A 26,498-nucleotide genomic window follows, 5' to 3' on the forward strand; every position below is an offset into this window, starting at 1 on the left:
ATGTGATTGCACATCAGAGGAGAGAGAAATAGGGTCCCCTGTCCCCGCGATACATCAGGTGTCCCTGCATGCCTCCGTGAAATTCCCCATGCCGCTGGCATCTTCTTCTGGGAGAAAATGGCGGGTGCATGTGCTGTGTGCCCGCTGAGATCTGCCGGCTGCCGCCCAGCTACAATAGGAAATTTTTCCTACTGGTTCATTTTGATCACTGTGATAGACCCTATGACAGTGATCAAAATAACAAATAGTAAATAACCCCCCATCACTCCCTTAGTTAGGGAAAAATAATAAAATAAATATATTTATTTCCATTTTCCCATTAGGGTTAGATAAAGGCTTAAGTGAGTTGGGCTAAAGTTAGGGTTAGGGTTGGGCTAAAGTTAGGGTTAGGCTAAAGCTAAGGTTAGGGTTAGGCTAGGGTTAGGGTTGGGCTAAAGTGAGTTGGGTTAGGGCTAGGGTTAAGATTACGGTTAGGGTTGGGATTCGGGTTAGGGGTGTGTTAGGGTTAGGTTTGTGGTTAGGGTTGGGATTAGGGTTAGGGGTGTGTTGGGGTTAGGGTTGTGGTTAGGGTTATGGTTACGGTTGGGATTAGTGTTAGGGGTGTGTTGTGGTTAGGGTTGGAGTTAGAATTGGGGGTTTCCACTGTTTAGGTACATCAGGGGGTCTCCAAACGCGGCATGGCGCCATCATTGATTCCAGCCAAATTTGTGTTAAAAAAAAGTCAAACGGTGCTCCCTCCCTTCCGAGCTCTGCCATACACCTGAACAGTGGTTTACCCCCACATATGGGGTATCAGTATACTCAGGACAAATTGCACTACAACTTCTCCTGTTACTCTTGGGAAAATAAGAAATTGGGGTCGAAAAGATCATTTTTGTGGAAAAAATATGATTTTTTATTTTCATGGCTCTACGTTATAAACTTCTGTGAAGCACTTAGGGGTTCAAAGTGCTAACCACACATCTAGAGGAGTTACTTGTGGGGGTCTAGTTTCCAAAATGGGGTCACTTTTGTTTTTTTTTCACTTTTTAGGCGCATCAGGGGCTCTCCAAACATGACATTGCATCCGATCTCAATTCCAGCTAAGTCTGCCTTGAAAAAGTCAAACGGCGCTCCTTCCCTTCTGAGATCTGCCATGAGCCCAAACAGTGGTTTACCCCCACATATGGGGTATTGGTGTATTCAGGAGAAATTGAACCACAAATTTAGTGGTTTATTTTCTCTTTTTACACTTGTGAAAATAAAAAAAACCTGGTTCTGAAGTAAAATGTTTGTGAAAAAGAGTTAAATGTTTATTTTTTTCCGTCCACATTGCTTCAGTTCCTGTGAAGCACGTCAAGGGTTAATAAACTTCTTCAATGTGGTTTTGAGCACCTTGAGGGGTGCACTTTTTAGAATGGTGTCTCTTTTGGTATTTTCTGTCATGTACACCCCTCAAAGTGTCTTCAAATGTGAGGTGGTCCCTAAAAAAAATGGTTTTGTAAATTTTGTTGTAAAAATGAGAAATCGCTGGTCAACTTTTAACCCTTATAACTTCCTAACAAACAAAAAAAATTGTTTCCAAATTTGTGCTGATGTAAAGTAGACATGTGGGAAATGTTGTTAAGTATTTTGTGTGACACCACTCTCTGATTTAACCCCTTAATGACAGCCAACACGTCTTTTAACTGACCTGAGATATAAGAGAATAGCCTCCCCATACAGGTGACAATCCAGCAGCTGTCGGCTGTACACTATAGCTGACAACTTGCTGCATCAGCCACGATCAGTGTTGGCACCGTTCAAATCTGTTTAACCCCTTAGATGCTGCTGTCAATAGTGACTACATCATTATATATGGTTAACAGAGTGTGGGGGCTTCTTATTTATCCCAATTGGTGCCCTCAGATCATGATTTTGTGGTCCTGATGTTTGCCATGGCAATTCATGACCAAATAGCGGCCTTAGAGTCTGACGGCTGTAGTAATCTGTTTAGAAGGTAGAGGCATTTAGGTGGTAAAAATACACATTTTCATATCTGTCATACCACTTTGCATTAATTCCTGTAAAGCACCTGAAGGGTTAATAAACTACCTGACTGCAGTTTTCGATATGTCAGGGGGTGCTGTTTTTAAAATGGTATCATGTTTGGGGGTTTCCCAATATATGAGACCCCTAAAGGCACTTCAAACATGGATAAGTCGCTAAAAAAATAAATTTAGCAAATTTCCTTGAAAAAATGAAAAATTGCTACTACATTTTTAAACCTCCTAAAATGCTAACAAAATAAAATAACATTTTACAAATTATGCTGATATAAAGCAGAAATTGGAGAAATGTTATTTATTAATGGTTTGCTGTGGTATAACCATCTGGATTAAAGGGATAATCATTAAAATTTAGAAAATTGCTAAATAAACACAAAACATATTGACCTAAATTTACCATTATCATAAAGTATAATGTGTCACGAAAAAACAATCTCAAAATCACTGGGATTTGTTGAAGCGTTGCAGAGTTATTACCACAGGAATTTTTTTCCCCATGGTGGAGTTACTCTTTGCCACATGGGTTTTTTTTGCCTTCCCCTGGATCAACATGTTAGGGCATGTTAGGTTAGGCTATGGGTTGAACTAGATGGACTTACAGTCTTCCTTCAACCTTAATAACTATGTAACTATGTAACATAAAGTGACACTGGTCAGATTTCAAAAATTTGGCTCCGTCACTAAGGGGTTAAGGGCATAAAAATTCAAAGAAATTTTACCACTAACGTGAAGTACAATATTTCTCGATAAAACAGTCTCAGAATCAGCAGGATCCGTTGAAGCGTTCCAGAGTTATAACCGCATAAAGTGAAAGTGGTCAGAATTGTAAAAATTGGCTCGGTCATTAAGTTGCAAATTGACTCTGCCACTAAGGGGTTAAGTTCAGTAATGTTGTATTAAGTCTTGATGTAGCTTTATTCTTTGCGTATTGGTAAATAGTCTGTAGTAGTTCTATCATTCACAGTGTGTTACTTTATAATTGTAGATCCTCCCCCTGACCTCTCGCGTCTCTATATTTTTGACGTTATGGAGCTGTAAGATGATACCCCTCCCTGCGGCTAGCATTCAGATTCTCAGCAGACATGTACGACTCTGTTTGTTTGATGGCAGTAAGGTAAGCATTTTTTTTATTTTTTAGTTCCAATCATTGCTAATAAGCATACTTTTAATGTTATATTTTAGGGTTGCATTCGTGTGAAATAACTTCCAAACACCAAAAAATATTATCTCTAACTATTAGACATGTTTTATAACATTGGTAAACTTTTATTGAGCTCTTTCTTTGTTGTATTTATTTTAGTGAAGCCATGTGAAGCAGTTTATTAAAATGACCACAAGCCAGGAAACATGTTCCCGGTCGGTAGTCGTATCCGCTGCTCATTACAGTATAATGGACCCTAAGAGCCATCAATAACATATATATCTATATATACTTTAGGCTACATGATTTTGCTCTTGTGTATTTTCATTTTTTCAGGTCCTAAGCAACATTCATACTGTGAGAGCTTCATGGCTGCCCAAAAACTCACGAACATGGACTTTTTCTCCAAGGGTAAATGTGTCCTCCATTTTCCTTGCAGTTTGTATTAGTTTTTTATTGTGCTGTGTAATTTATTTTATGACAATATAGGCAAAAGTAATGTACGAACTTCATGAATATTAGACAATTTTACTAGCCAGATATATAGCAATACAGGGGAAGCTGTGCTCTGTGTACAGATTATTGTAATGTTGTTTGTTCATTATCTTTTTGTGATCCTTCTTAATTGACTCCTGTACAAGACAGTAGCCTGGCAGCTAATGTGGGACCTTTTCAAGTTAAGCACTGACCTCTGCCCGGCTCAGTTTAAATTCAAAATACCTAAATACAATGAATTAGAAACATGTTTATGTTACAAAGTCCTGCATTTTATTCATTCTTATGAAACTGGAAATACCCTTTAGATGTAAGGCTAGGTTCACATTGCGTTAGCGCGATCCATTTAACGGATCCGTTACTTACCGGCACTAACGCAATGTAACAGATCCCTTAACCCACCCATAGACTTACATTATCGTAACGCATCCTAACGCATGTCAAAATCGGCATGCGTTAGCGATGATGCGTTACTTTGTGGCGCACCCTTGAACGCGGTTTACAGCGTTTTCAGGTACGTTAGGTCTAACGCACAGCGAACGGACACGTTCGCTGTGCATAGACCTCCATTGCTAACGCATGCCAGCGCAATGGTACCATGCGTTAGCGTGATTGTAGCAAAAAAGCGATTTTGGGCATCAGCGTTAGCGCATCCGTTTAACGGATCCGTTAAACGGATTGCGCTAACGCAATGTGAACCTAGCCTAAAAACGTGTAAAGTTTACTAATCTAAGTAAGCCAAAATTCTGTTGTATATGCATTCATGCTGTACACGCCATACTTCCCATTTATTTATTTCAACCTATATTTTGCTTTGCTGGACAAGGGGCATCAGTAAATCAGCGGGAGGCGTTTGGTATGAAATGCAACACGGTGTGCGAAACCATAATGTGTCAACCGATTGGTGTTGTAAAATTGGACAAAAGTGTCTAAAGATGCACCAGATTTATCATCCGGTATGAGCTAATGTGAAAAATTTGGCAAAAAAGGAAGCTGGCACATTTACGCAGGCTAAAACCGTTTTTATTAATACCAACGCATTTCTGCGCCAGACTGGAGCCATTGTCAAGGTATAAAATTTTGTTAGAACCATGAAACATTTGGCACATTTTCAGACTCTGTAGTGTAAGTTTTAAATTTACACTGTCTCTATATTAGACAGGATTGGTAACTCTGCCTTGTAGTTATTTTTCTTTGATATGAAAGAAAGGATTTTACATTTATTCTAGATCAAAACAAGATGTAATGCTTAAATGGATTGTCTAAGATTATCCACAAGCTGCAGACAGACTGCAATACATGTAGAATAACATAACATAATCTCCCTTTACTTCCTTCCCCATGATGCGCCTTGTCCTTCATGCTCAAGTTGATGAGTCTTTTTAAAATAATTGAAGACTCTACCAATTAAAAAGTGCAAAAACAGGTTGAAAAATAAACCCTAGTGATGAGTGAACGTGCTCGGATAGGATGTTATCCATGCTCTTGTGCTAACCGAGTGTCTTCGGCGTGCTCGAAAAATATGTTCAAGTACCCTTGGCTGCATGTCTCGCGGCCGTTTGATTGCAGGCGCGATCCCTGCATGTGTTGTGGCTGTCAAACAGGCGCGAGACATGCAGGCGCGGGGGTTCGAACAGTCCCCACGCCTGCATGAAAGCATGCTCTAAATGCATTCATTAATAAAGCATAGATATAAGGCATTAGAATGTACAGTATATTTAAGATTGTTCTGAATATATGTTTTTAGGTCACTGGTATTCTTCCAAGTCTGCTGGATGGTGATTGTTTTGTGAGGTCTGGAAGTCAGGCCCTTGAATTAGGAATCCTCTTTGAAGTTGGAGTTACCTATATTCGCAATGTAAGTGATTCATGGAATCATGGGGAAGAGCGGTCCTATGCAGCTCTGGCTTTTCACAGTCATATTGCATTTTTCTGTAAACGTCTTGTCACCTTGTTAGGCTTAGATTGCCCTAAATATTGTCTATCACCAGTCCGAGGCTTTTTTATTTTAGAAAAGAGTGGACAACCCCAGACTCGTCATTTTTCTAATTATCATCTATTAGCCATAATGGTCATCAGTGTCCCTAATAGCAACCTAAAGGACCCACCAATAATTTAGTGATAACTGAACAGTAGAGCAATTCGTCTTCGGGTAACCACTTTGTAAAGTATGTGTCTAGGGTTATGCAGGGTCAGTGCAAAGAGCGAGACCTCATTCTTTCCCAGTGAGGAGGACCACAGAGAGTTGTTGGATCACGCTCTGTGTGCCGGGATTCCGCAATCTGGAAGTTCAGTCACGACTTTTGCTAGAAAGTAGGATAATTTAAGGGACAAAAAGGATCTTTATGATGATTTTTTAAAAATCACCAGTCTGAGGCTGCAAACTTTTTTTTTTTTAAATAAAGAGGATAGCCCAGACTGGTAATAGTTTGAGAGTATGTGCACACATATATACCTTTTAATGGTTGTTGACCACTTTCAGAAATTTTGTTGCTTGTGTGGCTCTCATAGATTACCTGCAACAAGCTCACGAGGCACCAATGAATTACTATTGCAGCCAGCTGAAGCTCCTACGTCAATTTTGTGAAGCTTGGCCATCGCAATATTCCCTATGTACTGCAGTATTAAAGTATTTCAGTATATATTATAAGCGATTACAGTTTCAAGTCCACTAAATGGAATAAAAAATGCAAACAAAAAATAACCGCCCCCATTGCCCTCATTAAAAATAAAAATATGGTACAAGGAAAATTAAAAAAAGTGAAAATATATTGCTCCGTACGTAAAAGTCTGGTCTATCAAAATACAAAGTTAGTTAACTCATAGAACGATAAACTCCATAAAGAGAAACAAAATCAAATCGCCAGAATTGCAGTTTTTCGGTCACCACATGTCCCGTAAAAAATGCAGTAAGAAGCAATCAAGATGTTGTATATACCGTAAATTGGTATCATTAAAACCATCAGCTTGCCATGCAAAAGCATCAGGTTGCCGAGCTTTCACAGAACATTATTAATAGAAAAATAAAAACATATTTTTTCACCACTTAAATAAAAAAAAAAATCCATGCATGTTTGGTTTCATCTCATTTTTACCATACAATGAACGTTGTAAACACAAATCTGAAAAACCATTACATTGTAAATTGGATGATATCAATCAAAACTATCACTCGTCCCTCAAAAAAAAACCAAGACCTCCTACATTTATGTCTTCTGAAGTTCTGGCTCTTGCAAGAAGGAGAAGAAAAAAAATGAAAGCGCAAAAATGAAAATTGGCTTTGGAGGCAAAGGGTTGAGTAAGAACTTTGTACCCAATAACCCAGCTATCATCTGTCTAGTCAAAAAATTGTAGTTTTTGGAAACTGGAATATTCCTTTAATTTGACAAGATTATCCTGTGTGAAGTCAATGGCTTTTGTACAGCGTCATCATCCACCTCTCGAGAAGCTTTACTTTTCTGTGTCTCAGGAATCTGTTTTTACTTGTCAAAAGCAATGAGTAACGCTAGCACTGCTTTCCTGCTCAGCTTGTGGTGTGTGAGCTGTTAATGGGTGATATACACCCTATATCTCAGCATGTCCTGCATTATACAGAATTCTTAGGCACTTAGGGGAGAGTGATGCACATGGCTCACCATCTCGATGATCGGGTGCAGGAACGCAACAGCAACAAACATTCTGTCTCAAGGGAATCAAAGTGCGGCCCGGGAGGAAACTGATCAAGTAGATTGTTACGTCTGTGTAGAAAGCAAATGAGTTTTTTGTCCTTGAATTCCAAACTGAACTAGTGCACTGTGAGTCATTTTTTTGCCAAAGGCTGATCCTTCAGGTAGCTGGGATGTTATTATTATTATTATTAATAATAAACATTTATATAGCGCCATTTATTCCATGGAGCTTTACATGTGAATAGGGGGCAAATATAGACAAGTATATTAAACATGTGCAAAAAAAACAAGGCACACAGGTACATAAGGGGGGAGGACCCTGCCCGCGAGGGCTCACAGTCTGCAGGGGATGGGTGAGGATATGTAGCGCCCCCACCGCCGCAAGGCCGAGGGGTACCTGGTACCGGGCCTCCGAGTCTCTGCTCTGGGGTTATCACGGTGGCTAGACCCGGTCCGTGACCCTGCTGAGGGGCGCCCAATAAAAGATGTGGGTGGTGGTGATGTTGCAGTGGTGCGGTGCAGGTCGCAGTAAATAACGAGGACACCAGGTTGCAGTCTCTTTACCTCTTTACTGAAGATTTCAGGATCCGCAGTCCGGAATACGGTTAACCGGGCTGCGCAAGTCCGGCCGGTCCGATTGCACCTCCAGAGTTCCCTTTGCAGGTGGAAATTTGTGCCTACCTTCTAGCGCTTGTGTGTTGTGGTCCTCCCCTGCTGTGCTTACGGGATAGTCCCCACAACTGTTGTGTCTGTTTCTGAAGTTCCCTCACAACTCGATTATGATGTTCTTCTTCGTCCCCCAGATGCTATGGCTAGGACGCACCCGTATGACGGGTAGGCTCGGAGCTCTTCCTGGACCCTAGTGTCGCCCTTCTCCTGTTGTTGCCCCCTATGTCTTCTTAGGTGAATTGGGTGAGACAGCCCGCCTATAACTGACTGTCCTGCCGTAGGTTTGAAGTTAGGCCTGGAGCTCTATACTTCCTCGGCGTTCCGGCCACTGGCTGCGCGCCTCAGTAGGATGTTGCCTCGTCTTACAGCACGACTCCTACTGGTGTTTCTCCTTGTTGCGTTGATTTCGTTTCTCACTCAGCACAATAAACCTCGCTTCTTGTCCTTTCTTGGGGCACCGCCGCTATCTCGTGCAGGCGCGGTCCCGTAACGTTCTCTTCGTTTGCTAGGCCTCTGTCAGGATCCCACCCCTGACAGGGACCCCCCTGAATTTTCCCCTGCAACACCCTCTGCCACAAGATGTTGCCTGGTTCCAACCCAGTCAGCTTTCTCTCTAACTTCCTATCCAACCCCCAGTTTTACCAGATTGTGAGGAGTGGCCTAATACATAGCACCCTTAGCTCCCCCTAGGGGCCAGACTGTGAAGTGTATTGGTGTCTGTGATACCTGGTCAGGTGAACTCCTTCAGTGCCATCAGATGTACCATAGCCCCCCTTAGCGGCGGAGCAACAGTACTGCAACGACCAGGACTCTGGGGCGCTGCAGATACACTAGGAGAGGGTAGAGCTGGTTGTGTGGCGGTTCAGTAGGTTGAGGATCATTGCAGGTTGTAGGCTTGTCGGAAGAGGTGAGTCTTCAGGTTCTTTTTGAAGGTTTCTGTGGTAGGCGAGAGTCTGATGTGTTGGCGTAGAGAGTTCAAGAGTATGGGGGAAGCACGGGCGAAGTGTTGGATGCGGTTGTGGGAAGAAGAGATGAGAGGGGAGTAGAGAAGGAGATCTTGAGAGGATCGGAGGTTGCGTGAAGGTAGTTACCGGGAGACCATGTCGGAGATGTATGGAGGAGATAGATTGTGGATGGCTTTGTATGTCATTGTGAGGGTTTTGAACTGGAGTCTCTGGGCGATAGGAAGCCAGTGAAGGGCTTGGCATAGGGGAGAGGCTGGGGAGTAGCGGGAAGATGGGTAAATTAGTCGGGCACCAGTTAGTTTTTTATCACTTTCGCACACTTTATTCTCCATTGTACTGGCATTCAGAGCAGTTTGCCCAGGATTGGTGTTGTGGGAGCATGTCGAGCGTCATAGTTTATTTATCTAGATGTAGCATTTAGGACTGAAGAAGGTCAGGGAGGCCAATGTATATAGAATTACAGTAGTCCAGCTGTAGGATTGGCAGATCTAATGGAATGGGATTTAGAATTCTTGAAATGTTTCTCAGGTGGATGTATGAGGATGGTGGCAGATTTCTGGTTCCTCAGAGCCGGTACCCCATCAATAACTACACCAAAGTTGTATACTTGGTCTGAGCTTAGAAGGGCCTTGATTTCCAGGAAGAGAGAGCTTGGACTTGCAGGTTGTAATTTTGCTGTTAGGCAATATCTGGTCAAAGTTTACTTTATTTTTGGTCATTCGTCTATCTGTTCCGGTAGTTCAGCTAGGCATGAATTTATAGATGGAGATGGGTCATTGATTCGGGGCTTAAAGAGCAGGAATGGGTATTGTCTGCGTACCTTTGGTATAGTAGATAAACTGCCAACATTAGGGCATTGGAGATAGAACTGAGCTCTGCAGTACCTGATATTTTGAGGAAGCTGGTGAAGATTTATAACTTCCAAATTATGGTAAATCGGTACATAATAATCGTGTCCATGTCGGCTGTCAACCTTCTACCATTAATAGTTTTGTACTGTTAGCCCTTTTTGGACCCATCAAACAATTATCACCAGCCTTTTTAAAGGGAAGGTGCCACCAGTTTTCTTGTAGTTTGTTTTTTTGTGAAATTAAGCTTAAAATAGTAAATAAAATGTATTAATGCAATGTTTGCACTGTTTGCAAACATTTCTATATGAAAAATATTATATATTTTCTTACAAATATATATATTGACCACTAGGGGGAGCATTTTCCGTTTTAGACCTCAAGCAGCTATAGTGAGACTTACCAGCTTTACTGTTAGCTGGAAAATCTGGGCAGTAACTGCTGACATCAGCATTTCCCTCCCCTTTTGGGTGGTCTAATATCCCTGGGGCAGAATGAAGAGCAGCATCACAGGGCAGAGCCATTTTGTGTGTGACTGCCCTGTAATCTGCTATCACCAGCAGTTACTACATCAGAAGCACTCATCCCTCAGTAAGATAAGAAGGAGCTCCAGGTCTGCAGTGAATGGCCGGCATTGTGGAGGGAGGGGAGAGATACAATGTATGGCTGAGAGGTGTCAGGTGTCACCTCTCTCTGCAGGCTGGGAATGCAGCTTAATGGAGTGAATGGAGCTCCTGTGATAGAGAGTAAGTGGAGCTGGGCAGAGAGCACTGGGCTATAATAAAATGGCTGCTAATCACACCTACAGCAGTGAGTTGTGCAGCCCTCAGAGGCGTGCCCAGCTCACTGCTAACACCTCTCCAATGTTATAGATAGGGTCCTCGCCGTCTATTATCTCCTATGTCCATGGGGTGCTGTAAAATGACACTGTTAGTGCCCTGCTACTGCTGCAAAACCAAGATGTCAGCCCCCAGTTCCTTCTTTAAACACATATAACACACGAAATCTGTTTCACATGCATTTAAAACTTGGTTATAGCAGCATGTTATGCTACATTACAGTGATTTATTAATAATCTACAAACGCGGTACCTTACCTTTAAAGACGACCTGTCATATAGTCAAATGTAGCCAGTTTTTCCTCTTGATGTATTCCTATTTCTCACCTGAGTAATCACTTATTTTTCTTTAAATCCACCATATAGAATCATAGATTTTTTTTTTAGTACCATAATTGCTAATTTTTTAGTTTTTTAACAAGGGGTTGTGGCTCACAGGATTCTGTGGGGGCATGACTTTGCGCTGCTCTGCCTTATTGCCCTGTGATCCACGCGCCCGTGGTAAAAACCATAAATAAATAAAAAGGTTCATATCTCTAAAACATGTATAGGAGATTAAAAAAACAATATGGAGAGAAGCAACAACAAAAAAGAGCAAAAAGGACCATTTTTGATCTGGTGACAGGTCCTCCTTAATACTATAATTTGATCAGTTATCTTACAGACTGCCCTTTTGAAGGTGAAAATCACATCTGCAAGCTTCTGGAACAAACTAGAAGAAATCCAACGTGCACATAGGGCAGTATTGTATTGAACAAAAAATAGAAGTGTGAGTTGGTGTGTGCTTACTCTTCCCTGTTTGTGACAAGGCACAACTCTTAGAAAAGCGTGCAGAATACCAGCTGTTGCAGCCAGCCTGCAGAAGAGGGGGTGAATACTTTTCTGCACGGGGATATTCTTCTTTATGGAGAATTGTCAGTGCTGACTGCATGAGTCATGTAGATGTCTTCAAGGAGAGGTCGGTACCACCTTGAAACGCGTTACATAGTTATTAAGGTTGAAGGAAGACTGTAAGTCCATCTAGTTCAACCCATAGCCTAACCTAACATGCCCTAACATGTTGATCCAGAGGAAGGCAAAAAAAACCCATGTGGCAAAGAGTAACCCCACATTGGGGAAAAAAATTCCTTCCCGACTCCACATACGGCAATCAGACTAGTTCCCTGGAAAACTACTGAAAACTACTTTAGCCTTTATGAACATTCCTGCCCAGCAGCACAGCAATCTGCACCGACAACTCTCCATAAAGAACCCACTCCTAACTTCAGACTTCCTCATCCAGCATAATGAGTAGTGTCAACTGATCATATAAATTGGATACTTGAGGTTAAAATTCACTGACTCTGGCATAACATTCCAGAAAAATAGCTGACGATTTTTAGATAGCTCTGTGGTTTGCTACTTGGAGACCTAAACAAATGCAGAACAAGTTAAAAGGGTTGTTTGACTTTAGTCTCCTATGTGACTGCAGACTTGTGAATCCCCACATTGCATGGTGTCGACGCCGGTAGCATACGGTCATGTTGTGTTCGGTGTCGTTCAATAAATTTGGGGTCAAGGGCCCACCAGCACCAGAGGATCCCCACAGCGTGCCGTGCGTGTAATGTGAGGATTTCTCAAGTCTGCAGTCACATAGCGTGGCTGCAGACTTGTAGCCAAAGGCCATACAGCCCTTTTAAGACATGAAACTCCATGCAGATCATTTCCTAATAGATGCACTTTAAAAAAGCTGTTTTTATATACTGCCAGAAGTGACGGTATAGCACAATTCATGATTTGGTTCAATTTCTCCTTTGCAGTCAACAGGAGAGAGGGGAGACTTGAGCTGTGGTTGGACTTTTTTAAAACTCTTTGATGTGAATGGAATCCCATTATCTACCAGGTAGGATGAAAATCTTTCCGTTTTTACTATTAAATTTACAAAAAATATTTATACTAAAGGTGGCAATCAATGTCAAAATTACAAACTTTACATTTTTCTTTGTCTCAACGTGATAATTGCTATGAATGTAGTATTTACTAGTATCCCAAAATGAATAACAAATTGCTCATCTGGGCCATTCAATGTCTTGGGAATTGATGGAGGTAGCCGAAGACTGTACTTGGTTATGTCTTACTGTAGATGGTATATGGTTGGGCACTTAGGTGTGATGGACTTAGCCGAGCACTGTACTTGGCTATCTGTAATTGGAGTGGGCAGTGTGTATGCTTCACCTCTGACCCATCCAAATAAAGGACCCAGACCCTTCCTACTCGAGATCAATTTTCACTTTTACGTCCTTGACTCTGAATTAGAAATCTGGTCATCTATTGCTGCATCAGATATCTGGTACGTAAGGATGATAGACTTTTGTGAGAAGATATGGCTGCTAATTTCCTACATTCTTTTTTTTACCCTCCAGTATTGTTAGATCTGCATGATCCGTTACTATAGAACCTGATGGCTGTCTCAAAGCTGAAAATTACTTTTCGTATTAAAGAGGAACAACTTGACTACAATTATAGAAAGTGGCTTAGAACATACAGCAATATGGTAATTGGAAAAGGGCAAGTCAATGCAGTCACCTGAAGGTGGTGTGCAGGAAATTTATGACTAAGCCCATAACTTTATGACATGGTCTGTAATCCTGAAGGCAGACTATTTTATTTGGTTATAAAGTAGAGCCTACAAGCCAGAAAAATTCTACACAGCTAATTGCCTACAAGCTAAGTGCAAACTCTCTCTATTGGCTACTTATTCATTACTGGTGATGTCTTTACAATCTGCTGTAACCATTATATTTTATGAGCCTTTTACAACTCATTAACTGGCATTGGATATACAGGAGATAATTGAAAGGCTTTTACACAACTACACAATTTCCATATCAACTGTGTAACATTCCTAAACTTTAGAATTCTCCATAGTGATCGCACTAGACCCTTACTTTAGTAGAACCTCTTGGTGCGGCAGTCTTCTTTGGGTTTCTAAGACCCCAAGCCAATGCATGGCATGACGTATCATGTGCTGGCTTTGTATACAGATGAAGTCTATCAGCATAGGGTGTTTTACTTTATACCGGTGACTGTCTAAACAGGCCTGCAATCGCACCATGAGCGAGCACAATGTTTGTTCGTCAGGTGAAATGATTTGTAAGGAGACTTTCTAATCATCCTTCACGACCGCTCATCGTTATGTTTAAACAGGTTGTGCTGCAGAGAACATGATGTTCAGTGTGCGTAGAATGAACGTCTTAATAGTTCTGTATGCACGGGAGTATTTCAGCCTATCTAACAGGCCATTTAACAACATCCAATTGGCTTTCATGTATCCAATTGGTGGGCGTATAACAAGCCCACTCGACTATTGTAAGTGTGCCCAAAGTCCTAAAGACCCTAATGCTGGGGTCACCTCTTAATGAAGATGGGTTCTTGATTACATGCATTTATACCGTGCTACGCGTTATCGTCTACTTGGACCCCTTAACAGCCTATAGATGAGTATGTGCACCTCCAAGCAAATTTGACCAGAGAAAGATCTCAGTTTAGGGATTACATTTCAAATACAATTATTTAGTTCTTTACAAATAGTAACCAGTTTCAAGAAGATGCAAATTTGCATTTTGATTGAGTTTTAAGACTAAAGGCCCCGTCTCACATAGCGAGATCGCTAGCGAGATCGCTGCTGAGTCACAAGTTTTGTGACGCAACAGCGACCTCAGTAGCGATCTCGCTATGTGTGACACGTACCAGCGATCAGGCCCCTGCTGCGAGATCGCTGGTCGTGTCGGAATGGCCTGGACCTTTTTTTGGTCGTTGAGGTCCCGCTGACATCGCTGAATCGGTGTGTGTGACACCGATCCAGCGATGTCTTCACTGGCAACCAGGGTAAACATCGGGTTACTAAGCGCAGGGCCGCGCTTAGTAACCCGATGTTTACCCTGGTTACCAAAAAAAACAAACAGTACATACTCACCATCTGTTGCCCGTCAGGTCCCTTGGCGTCTGCTTCCTGCTCTTCCTGCCGAAGTCGTTCCCCTGATCGTTGGTCGCTGGAGAGAGCTGTCTGTGTGACAGCTCCCCAGCGACCACACAGCGACAAAACAGCGACGCTGCAGCGATCAGCATCGTTGTCTGTGTCGCTGCAGCGTCGCTGTGTGAGACGGGGCCTTAAGGTTTGATCAGACCACAGTGCCCATGATCTGTGCATTGACCTTCGTATTTTGAGGTCTTAGTTATTGTCACCTTTCCAGAGTCAACATTGTAGTGGGAGGAGGAATAGGCGAACTAGACAATTGCCTGGGGCCTGTATCTCCTAAAAAGCTCCTAGCGGTACCCTAAAAAGGTGTGGAAAAAATGCTGCAAAGTGAGAATGCTTCAAATATAAGTGTGAGGTTCAAAAAGTGGTTCAATATGTTAGCATTTGGGGCCACACTTGTTCAGGGCCCCACTTTGTCTAAAACTGGCCCTTCATCTACATTGTATATAATAAGTGAAGTTCTGAATAACATTGTATTGATATCTTGGGGTCACATTGTGTTTGGAAAATTATGGAGAAAGTTGCAGCATTGAAGACACCCATAGGATGTGCTCCGTAAAGTGGGTTACTACTACAGTGCCAGGTTAAGCTATTTATCTGGCAGCGACATTTAAATTTTTCACAAAATTATTCTGCTTTCTTATTTGCGTTTAGGACATACGAACTGACATTAAATGGTGGAACTCCACATGAAAGAGGCGTAGAAGTTGATCCATCTATTTCAAGACGAGGTATACGATGAAAATATCACATACGTAAAAATGGTTGAACATTTTTTTTATTAGATCTCAAATGTGCTGTGCCTATAAGAAGACCAAAGATTACTATTTTTTTCATTACATTTCTGTTAATTCAGATAATAAATAGTAATAGTAAATATGTTGAAATCTGTCTCATAATTGGTTCTCTGTAGAATAGGAAACTATACTGTCATTTATTTTCTAGCAACCAGTGGCGTCTTCCATCAAATAATGACGCAGAGAAGACAACCCCGACTTCTGGTGAAAATTAGATCACTGAATACAAGAAGAAAAGAGATGTTAAAGTGAGTGAATAATTTGTTGGATGGAAATTGGGGAGTGATAAAGTTTATTATAATCCTCTTAGTCAGGTTTGAGATGTATCACTTAACTCTGTGAGGGAAAAGACTTCAAAATTGAGGAGAGAAGGTTCTGGGGTCTGTGGTTACATAGAACACATTGTAGTCGGTCCCTCACATGGTATGCATACACATAATGCTGTTTTGACTATTACAACTAGATTATTAATTTGTAGTAGGTTTGACAATGAAGAATAAAAAATTATATTTTGGTAACATTAGGCATCGCCCATCCACCCCATGCACAAATGTTCTGTTGTAACATCTCTTAAATGTTGTGCTCTTCTTTCAGTAGTTCATTTGTAAACTCGCCTGAAAAAGAAGCTATGAAAAGCTTACAAATATAATTTTTCTGGTTAGCCAATAAGGAGATCACTCTTGTAATACTTTTGTCTTTTTTTATCATAAAAGTATTTACATTAATAGGACTAACAAAATAAAGCTTAGATTAGGTATGCTGTGTAAGTAGTATAGCTGCGAGTGATGGTTTTAGTTGTTATTTTCCCTTGTATCCATAGACTTTCAGGTCTATATTATTTGCTAGGTTAACCTTGAATTTTGATTGTTAAAGGGGTTAATTGAGAATGTAATTAAATGGCCCCTTCACATAATTCAAACGTCAGGCCGTCCTAGTCATGTGACTGGACAGGTTGCAGCCTGAAGAAACACTTTCCTGCACCAGTGTCTCAACTGACAGTAGCAAGATTATAAGCACACATACCTCCGTGAGCCAAAAAGAAGTGTGTCACAGGAGAAGAAATAAATCTGCTTCTCAACTGGCTAAGAACAGAAAACTGAAGCTAGAGAAAAAAACATTTGTGCTCAGTCAGCTGAGGAGAAGATTTATTTCAAACACTTCTCCTCTCACAGCCCTGCTCCTTTCAGTTGTGACACAGTTACTGGGAGCAGTATGTCTTCAGACCAGTCTGTCCTGACGAGTGACCAGGCCGGGTTGCCATTTGAAATATGTGATGGGGCAAGTTTATTACATTCTTGGAGGACTCCTTTAATGCCCCCTTACACAGGTTAATTACAAGATCTGTGCAAATATTGCTGCAGTCACCCACAAAATGAGTTGGATAATAGATCCCCTATGCCGGCATAAAAAGCATTGTTATCGGCAGCATAGTCCTATATAAACAGTCAATGTGCTGCCAATAGCGATGATATTCTGTGAATACAGAACGATTGTGTTTCCAACGTTTTGTTCCCATAAATTTTATTAGGCCTGTCTACTGGCTGGAAAACGAGCATCGATTCACTTATATATTGTTGATTAATGGTCATTTTATAACCTAATTTGGCCATTGTAAACTTAACATTAACCTGAAAACATAAGGATGGTGCAAGGATGACAAATTAATCTGTAGAAGAGATTCTGTAGACTCTTAGCACATAAACACATAATCAGTAACTTGCGTTTCTTGCAGTCTGCTTCCTGAGACATTGGTTGGCAGCATGTGCCATATTCCACTGTTGGTGTTCTACCGGCAAATCCTCGGCGATGTGCTTCTGAAACAGAGAAGTAACCTGCAGAGCACAGGTACAAATGCATCACTGTGCTTTTAGTTTTCTTTAATATTTTCGTATTCCCATTGTATTTTGCCACTTTCTCTTGTATTTGCAGTGTATAAGGTGAGTTCACCTTTAATGACCCTGCATCAGCCAATTAGTGTGATGGCATGTCACCTCCGCAGCAGCACCTGGCACATTAATAAAAGGGAGAGGTAGCAGGTGGTTTGGGAGTGGCGCAGAATTTTAATTTGACAAACTTGCTAGATGTTTTTACGAGCCTGAATTAATATTGTAGTGAAAGCAACACATTAATGTCCATATCCTAAAAAGCACCAGACTCGTATATTAGCAGTTTTAATAATGTGCACACATTGTGTTTTTAGATCACTGACCTGAGTGGATGAATGGATAAAAAGTATCTTTTATTCAAAAATATATTTGGCAACTTTACAGTTTAATGTAGAAATTCTCTTTAGGATTTTGTTTATAGGAAGTATATATCATAATCCCTGCTTTAAACTTATCAAACACCACTATTATACTATGGAATTGCACTTGCCAGATATTAAAGGGGTTGTCCTGTCCAAATCGGTAGGTCTGCAGTCACTCTGTGTGACTGCAGACTTCTGAATCCCCCCCAGCGTATGCACTGTACGCTGCAGGGATTGGCTGATTTCAGACCCGGACTGGAGGGTATGTTTACGTTATACTCCCGACTAGTGAGTACTGCCTCACTCTCCATACACCTGTATGGAGCAAGACTGCGCCCTTTAGTGCAACACTCACTGGCCGGCCGCATCACTAGACTGGGCGCGGGCTCACTCAATACAAGTGTATGGAGAGCGAGGCTGCCCACTGGCTGTGAGTATATATACCGCATACATATTCTCCGGTCCAGGGTCTGAAAGCGATGAACCTCTGCAGAGCACATGGATGCACTGGAGGGATTCATAGGTCTACAGTCACTCGGAGTGACTTCAGACTTATCAATTTGGACCGGACAACCCCTTTAATAATAAAATGGCAACGTCTGATATGTAAACTATCACCTCATATCATCGTAAGGGATCACATTACTGGTACATGACACTTCCTAACATGCTGATACATTTCCCTGTTTCAATGCGTTTCGCCCATCCTGTACTGGGTGGCACCTCAGGGGACTCGGGGTGTTATTATTGTTATCATTGATTTGGCACCAGATCCTCTGATATTGACTTTGGTGGCTATGATATGATCCCTTATTATGACATGTAAATGTATGATCCCCTAGTGCGATGGAAATGTAAATAGATAGATTTTTTTAAATATTTTTAAATAACAGATACTTTTTATCAATTTATTCAATTAGGTCGGTGATACAGTTATTTAAAGAAAATCAAAATCGACAACTTGATGAGAAGCCCTATGGGTTTCCACTTTGAGTTTATGCATTCAGCAGACAATTTGCTGACTTGCTGACAACAGTCAATTATAAGTGTCTGATTTGTGATTGTACATGTAACAGCCATTTCACTGTGCTTCTGTCGGCCTTGCAGAAATTAACTTCTACAGTGGCGCTAGTTCAGCCATAAACTATTTCACTGGGAATGGCATAAGTTCCAGCGGAAGGCCGATAATAACATAATAATCGGACACCTCTTACTCTACACATACAATCCCGTCTAACAGGATATTTGTAATGACTACCAGTTAAAATTAAAATAAAATGCACGTAATATTTAAATGCACGATACCTGAAGGTTATAATTATGCCGATAATTATCTGTAGGTTGAACAGGTTCTTCAAAGGCGTTCATTCATTTCTTTCTCAGTGCAATATGTAATTGTTACATAGAAAGTTTGATGTTTTCAAAATTCAGAATATATGAACCATTGTTGCCAACTGAAGCCCTTGTCTCATCTTGTAAAGGGCTCTAATAAGGTATATGAATGGCATGTAGGGGTCCCCTACCTAGGAGCCAGCGTAGATTAAGCAGCTGCTCTCATTTCGACAGACCCGCTCTTTTGTGTGGCTGCATGTAATGCTACATTGCAGGTATTGTGTCTCTCTCCAAAATCAGCTGTGGTTTCAGGAACATATATATATATATATATATATATATATATATATATATATATATATTATAATCACAGATGTGTCTACGTTCGCAAACTAAATTAAAAAGTAGCCAGACATCAGTGCTAAGTGGATCTGGAAGATTTGCTATATAGTCGTGCTCGGTTTCAGATGCATTAACATTATAGAATAAACACTGATTTGATCAAAAATATCAGACTGTATTATTAATCGTTAAATGTACTTTCAAGAAACTTTTTCTGGACTCAATAGTACAGTCAAATCTAAGACCATTTGTAATATATTTTATCAGATAAATATGCTTATGTCTTAAGGTACAAAAAACTTCTCCTATAAGACTTTTAAAGGGAACCTGTCAGCAGGATTGTGCTCGGTAACCTACAGACACTGTCAGGTCAGCACCGTTATACTGATTACAATGATACCTTAGGTGATGAAATCCGTCTTGTGGTTGTTGTTTAATCTGTATTTTCAGTTTTGAGTTAATGAAATGCTCGTGCTCCGGGGCGGCCTGTGGGGGGTCTTCATGTGGTGCTCTGATTAAGTATTCATGTGTATGACTTCTGACAGGTCACTGACTCAAAACTGGAAATAAAGATTAAACAACAACCACAAGACGGATTTCATCAACCAAGATATCATTTTAATCAGTATAACGGCGCCGACCTGACACTGTCTGTAGGTTACTGTGCACAATCCTGCTGACAGGTTCCCTTTAATTTACCATTCACTCTCAAAAACTACTAAAATCTGTCTTGATCAAAGCAAGGCAAGGCTGCCAGTTCACTGGAAGATTAGATTACTGCTGCCTATTGAAATTTATGGAGTGTGTAGAGGGAAGAAAAGGGAGTAGTAAAGTAAGAGAGGCAGAGAAACACTACTGCTGCTTTCTAGTATTTACCGTATTTTGCGGTTTATAAGACGCACCGGATTATAAGATGCATGCCAAATTTTGAAGAGAAAAATAGGAAAAAAACCTTTTTTTAAAATAAAACGGTGGTGCTTCTTACAATCCATGCGTCCTATTGATTACTGGGGGTGGTGGCTGCAATGAAGCAAGGTCCCAGGGTCGCTGCTGGAAGAGGTAAGAGTGGAGGGTTGCTGCAGGCCATAGGCTGGGATAAGGGGGTGTTCGGATATGCGCCGCTGCGGGGGCTCCGCCAACATTTTTTGAAAGCCCAGAGCCCCCGCACTTACATGGTTTACTATGCGATGGACTGCGGGAAAATGGGGCTGCTGGGGCGGCGCATGCGCAGTTGGAGATCTTGGCGCTGAGATCTCATCTCCCGAGGTCTTGGTGCCGAGATCTCCATCTGCCCGTGCGCCGCCCTGGCAGCCATTTTCCCGGAGTTTACCGCATAGTAAACCATGTAAGTGCAGGGGGCTCTCGGCTTTCACAAAATGTCGGCGGAGCCCCCGCACCACCGAATACCTGCAGCAGCGCACATCCAAACACCCCCTCATCCCAGCCTGCGGCCTGAAGCAACGCTCCACTCTGGCCTCATCCAGCAGCAACCATGGGACCCTGCTGCACCACGGTCAGTAAGGTATATCCGCATTATAAGATGCACCCCAATTTTCCCCCCAAATTTTGGGGAAAAAAGTGCATCTTATAATGCGAAAAAATACAGTAATCCATTTCAGTGCTGGGCTCACAGCTTCACTGCTCAGTACTCCTGTATAATGTACTCTGTGCTACTGCTGCTTCTGAAATTGTGCAAAATAGAGACAGGAAAGCAGGAATCCCTCATATCTGTGTGTATGGGAGATATAATAACAGCAAGTCTCCACCCACCAGCTCTGAGACAACTAAGAATGAATCATAGATTCTGCCGAGGAGTAAACTTGTGATAATGAACGATACAAGTCATAATGACCAGAACTAGGCTTTGTCTATATCTAAGCTTTAGGTTTAGTAAAGACTTAAAAAAAATAGTGCAGATGTGGACTTAGCTGTAAGTAGATAATCTCCTTCCCTACAATTGAAATCATGTTTTTAAAATAGCTGGTGTGAACATATGTAATCATTATCACTTCGCTTAGGTCACAGATGATTTACTATTCAAATGTGACAAAAAAAAGTTGGTTTGATTTCTAAAACTATTCTTGGGTGAATATGTTCATAGTTTGAATTTTTATTTTTGTTTCAGATTTGATTTGCAATCCTGTGCTGGCAACTTTTCCCAGACTTATGGAACAGACAGATGTCATGGATGCTTTAAGGGTCAGTCAATAATTTGCACAAGACATTGAACACAAGTGAACCTGTACCCCTTCCCTTCATTCACATCTTCTGCCATCTTTGTGTCTACCAGACTATGTAACAGCATTCATTCTATCAACCTCATAGAGCAGAATCAGCCTGCTAGAAGTCATTACTTTCTAAGTAACCATTTTTACTAACTAAAATCTATCACGTGTCCATCACTTGATCAGTACAGATTTGTATCCTCAAGACTTAAGCTGGGAATCTTGAAAGTATGTAGAAAGTAGAAAATTGTAAACCAGAATAATTTAGTTATGTCTAATAAAACACATAAAAGTATTATGACTGGGTATCCGACACCAGGCAATCCCATCATCACCCAGAATAAGAAGCTTTTTTAGTTTTTCAATGGTTGCACTTGTCAAAAAATGAATGAGACCACATTGAAATACTGATTGTTTCCAATTGCCCTATTGATTTCTGTGTTTGGTGGCCGCACAGACCAACTTTCGCAGTGAGAATGGCCACTTTGGGAAATTCATTTTCAGCTGCATTAAGGTAATTATTGGACATTCCTTTAAAAGTCAAATTGCAGTAAGCAATTTTTTGCATGACTAAATAACAAGTGAAGGAAAAGAATTGTGAATTCATGTTATTTGCAATTTCTACCATCTGATTTATTGATGAATAGATTCTTATAAGTAAGGCCCGAATTAAATAGCTTATTATCTACTTAAATATGTCAAAAGCTAATTTCTTACCTAGCAAATCGATTCGCAGCTGCATTGACCAGCAATCTGCAAAAGGATAACCTTTATGTGTATAAACAAGATTGATTTTGTACATTGAAAATGGCAAAATGATATTTCTGAAATCTCATGCACACACGGCTTATTAATTCCATGCAGTTTCACATCTGCAGCATGTGAATTATTTCAGCATTTTTTGCAATGTTTTTCACCCATTCAAATGATTGATAAGAAAATTATCAAAAACATGTCACAAACGTACATATTTTTAGCAGCGTTTTTACTGCCAACACTCCAGTATTACTGAACTTGGCACATACCCTAAGAAAGCATGTGGACACATGGTAACCTTTAGTAAGGGGGCTTGACAACATGATCATGTCAGGACTTGGTATTGACCCACAGCTGTGCATATAATGACATACGGTAGATGTTCGGGCAGACGGTTATGGTCCATCGAGTGTTATAACCTGTGCCTAATTGCCAGGACTTAGTGTGATTTTTTTTTATTAAAATAAAGTATTTTGATAAGTAGTAAAGATTATATTATAGTTACATTCTTTATATCCCCTCTTTCTTCCCTTTTATCTATACTTCTCTTAAGTGGTGCACACTAATGTGAATTATGTCATAGGAAAGAAGGGATTTCAATACTTTGATCGAATATTTTTTCTGCACAGCACTAGTGTTAAGATACAGCACATACCCATTATAATCTATGGTGCGGTTCACATGTCTGATTTTTTTTCCAGTATTATGGATGAAAAGGGCTAAGACAAATCTATGGTTCTATGAAAAACACGTAAAGCACACAGATGGCATCAGTGTGTCATTTGTGTGCTGTCCACATAGAAGAAGCATTGTAATTTTTTACAGTGGGAAACAACATTTTCATTGAGTTAGATCTGCCACTTGTTTTTGACTAACTTTTGGCTTCTGAATCCAAAGTTGACCACAGGTTTTTCTATCACAAGAACTTTTTGGGCTATAGGATACCCTCCAATACCATTCAAAATGTACATACAATGGAAAATAATGCAAAAAATAACCTGAATGCAATGTTTACGTAATGCTATTTTGTTCATACAAAAGGATATATTGTTACTGTAAGTAAAATTGTGTGCAAGTAGTAGGTAAAATTTTAGGTTTTTAGCTTCTCCTAGAGGGTTCAATCTCTGGACAAAAGGTTTTCAGGGAAGGTAGCAACACGGCTTTGCACAAAATGCACCTCTATGCTCATGTTGCAACCAAGCATTTTGTAGCTCTCTTTGAGTTTCTGGACAATTTCGATGTAATTGATTGCTCGTGAAATTTCCAAGAAAGTCCTTGACTTGGTCTTTAAATGATAACCAAGCTTTCTTTTGGTATTCTGACATTGTCCCTATGAAATGTTCATTGTTGATGAGCTGCCGAATCTGTGGACCATCAAACACACCGACCTTTATTTTTTCAAATGACAGACTAGGAAATGTCAACTTGAGGTACATGAAAGTATCCATCAGCTGGCAAAGCTTTAATGAATTGCTTCATGAGACCAAGTTTCATGTGCAGAGGTGGGAATATAATGTTCTTTCTGACAAGTGGCTCATGTAGAATGTTTGGATCACCAGGTTTGAGGTCAGATCTTGGAAGCCAATTCCTCTCGACCCAATGCGTCTCATGAGCTCTGCTGTCCCATATGCACAGAAAACAAAGACACTTGGTGTATCCACATTGCTGACCAAGAAGTAACCATAACATTTTAAGGGCAGCACGGATGATCCAATTGTGTTTGTGATATTGTAACAGCTCAATGACTTTCTTTGTGTCTCCGTATTCGTCACAAAGAGAAAATGAATAGCCAATTGGGACTGCACCAAATAAATTGTCATTGTGGAAGAGGACATACTTTAAGCTCCGCTTTCAGCTATCAATAAACAGTGGCCATTAATTTGAGTTATCGATTGTAATTCCTCAATGACAATGCACAAAACCACTGTCACTTCTCATGTATTGCAGAAATTCACTTTTTCTGGATTGAAAGTAGGATACCTTTGCTCCCTTTTTAAGCAAGTTTTTCTCATGCATTCTTGATGAAGCCTTTTTTGATAGTCTCAAATCTCATACGAAATCGTTCAACTCATGCTGATCAAATTCCTAATGAACGGAGGAGACATCTTCAATTTCAAAATCTTCATAATTGTTGTCACTTTATTCTTTACCATAATGCTGCTCTTGAAAAAGAAGGTAGTTCTAGGGAAAACTGGACATACAGCTAATGGTAAACAAGGATATTATATTTAAAATTTATTTTTCTTTTTGAATACCTGAAGTTTTCACTTTACAAAAGTAACAGTCACTAGAATGATCTCTTGGCTTTAGCCAAACCATACAGTGGGTACGGAAAGTATTCAGACCCCTTTACATTTTCACTCTTTGGTTCATTGCAGCCATTTGGTGAATTCAAAAAAGTTAATTTTTTTCTCATTAATGTACACTCTGCACCCCATCTTGACTGAAAAAAAACCAGAAATGTAGACATTCTTGCAAATGTATTTAGAAAGAAAAACTGAAATATCACACGGTCATAAGTATTCAGACCCTTTGCTCAGACACTCATATTTAAGTCACATGCTGTCCATTTCCTTGTGATCCTCCTTGAGATGGTTCTTCTCCTTCATTGGAGTCCAGCTGTGTTTAATTAAACTGATAGGACTTGATTTGGAAAGGCACACACCTGTCTATATAATACCTTACAGCTCACAGTGTATATCAGACCAACTGAGAATTATGATGTCAGGACTCTGAACATTTTTTATTACCTTTTTGTGCATTACTGCCCTTTTCCAAGATGGCGTCTTTGGTCTCATGTGCACTATGTCTTCCTGCTATAAAACTCCACCCCAGCCTTCAGTCTGTGCTAGAGTATTCTGCCTTGCATCCAGCTCCTGACCTCTGGTGACTCCCTGGCTATATACCTGCTCCTGTGAACCTGTGGGGTTATCCTGCTACTCTGCTCTGAGTTCCTGCTGCATACACCAGTTCCAGTAATCCGCCTTCATCTGCTGCTCGTGTTTGCTTCCATCTGCATTTGCTGGACATGTAAGCTGTTTCTGCTCTGCAAGAACCTGAGACTATTACCCAGACCTCCCTGGTTGAGCTAAGATATTATTTGAACTGCCTTATAAGCATATCTATCTGTGTTGTGGACTAAGCAAGGACTTATTCGTGTCAAGTATCCTCAAGAATAATTGTGCTTAGGGGCGTGGCCTGAATGTCCATGTGAGCGGTCGTGTGGCTGAGCGCTCCGGCTGCTGAGTTTATATAAAATCCTGCTTAAGGCCGGTGTTTGTCTTCGAACGGTGCTTACCGGCTGTTGGAGGATCCAGGAAGTACAGCGGTGAGCGGCGGCAGCCCCGGGGTCAGTAATTATGACCAGAAGAAGGCAGAAGGACGCCGGAGCTGGAGAGGCAGGCGCTGGCCAAGATGGCTCCGATGCAAGGGAGAAGGCAGAGAAGGAGAACGCTGCATGCCAGAGACGAATGACGGCAGCGGCGAAGCTCCAGCAATTTGCGAGAGTTGAAGCTGCGGAGGAGGCAGAGGAGGAAGGGGGAGCTGATACGGAGGAGGAGGGCCCAGCAGAGGAACAAGAGGTACAACAGGGGAGCGGAGATGGTGTCATGGCGGTGGTAGAAGAGGGATCTGGAGATGGTGTGCCAGGTGCAGAGCCCACTCTAAGAGACGTTTTTGTGTTGGTGTCTTCATGCAAGCAGTCCCTGACCCAGCAGTTACAGGATGTTAAGGGGGACACTGTTCAAATAAACGCTGCCCTGCAGAAGATAGACAAGCGTGTGGGGGAGGTTGAGGAGAGAGTGAGCACTGCGGAAGATCATATAGTGCAGCTGCAAAAAGCTGAGAAAAAGTTTGCTCAAGCAATATCAGAGCTGGCTGCAAAGAACGAGGACCTGGAGAATAGGTCCAGAAGAAATAACATACGTATAGTGGGTATCCCTGAAAAAGCTGGGGGAAGAAATCCCACTGAATATATTGAAAGCTGGCTGCTGGAGACCTTTGGAGAGGCAGTGCTGACAAAAGTTTTTGCAGTGGAGAGAGCTCATAGGATCCCTCCGAAACCACCTGTCCCTGGAGCGAATCCTCGCACCATGATTGCAAAAATTCTTAATTATAGCGACAGAGACAT

The 26,498-nt window shown here is 41.1% G+C and overlaps 1 protein-coding gene across 10 annotated transcripts in view; it reads left to right on the forward strand.

Annotated features, from left to right (window-relative positions):
- NPHP1 (nephrocystin 1) overlaps positions 1 to 26,498 on the forward strand; it is a 109,346-nt gene that overhangs the window by 62,595 nt on the left and 20,253 nt on the right. For all 10 annotated transcript variants that reach the window (XM_077282884.1, XM_077282887.1, XM_077282886.1 and 7 more), the window contains 8 exons: positions 3,013 to 3,141; positions 3,505 to 3,579; positions 5,411 to 5,521; positions 12,451 to 12,533; positions 15,324 to 15,400; positions 15,615 to 15,714; positions 17,199 to 17,311; positions 21,514 to 21,587. In XM_077282884.1, the coding sequence (XP_077138999.1) occupies positions 3,013 to 3,141; positions 3,505 to 3,579; positions 5,411 to 5,521; positions 12,451 to 12,533; positions 15,324 to 15,400; positions 15,615 to 15,714; positions 17,199 to 17,311; positions 21,514 to 21,587 (762 nt within the window). The remainder of the gene's footprint in view (positions 1 to 3,012; positions 3,142 to 3,504; positions 3,580 to 5,410; positions 5,522 to 12,450; positions 12,534 to 15,323; positions 15,401 to 15,614; positions 15,715 to 17,198; positions 17,312 to 21,513; positions 21,588 to 26,498) is intronic.

This window comes from Ranitomeya variabilis, chromosome 2 (genome assembly GCF_051348905.1).
Source record: "Ranitomeya variabilis isolate aRanVar5 chromosome 2, aRanVar5.hap1, whole genome shotgun sequence".
Lineage (NCBI taxonomy): Eukaryota > Metazoa > Chordata > Amphibia > Anura > Dendrobatidae > Ranitomeya > Ranitomeya variabilis.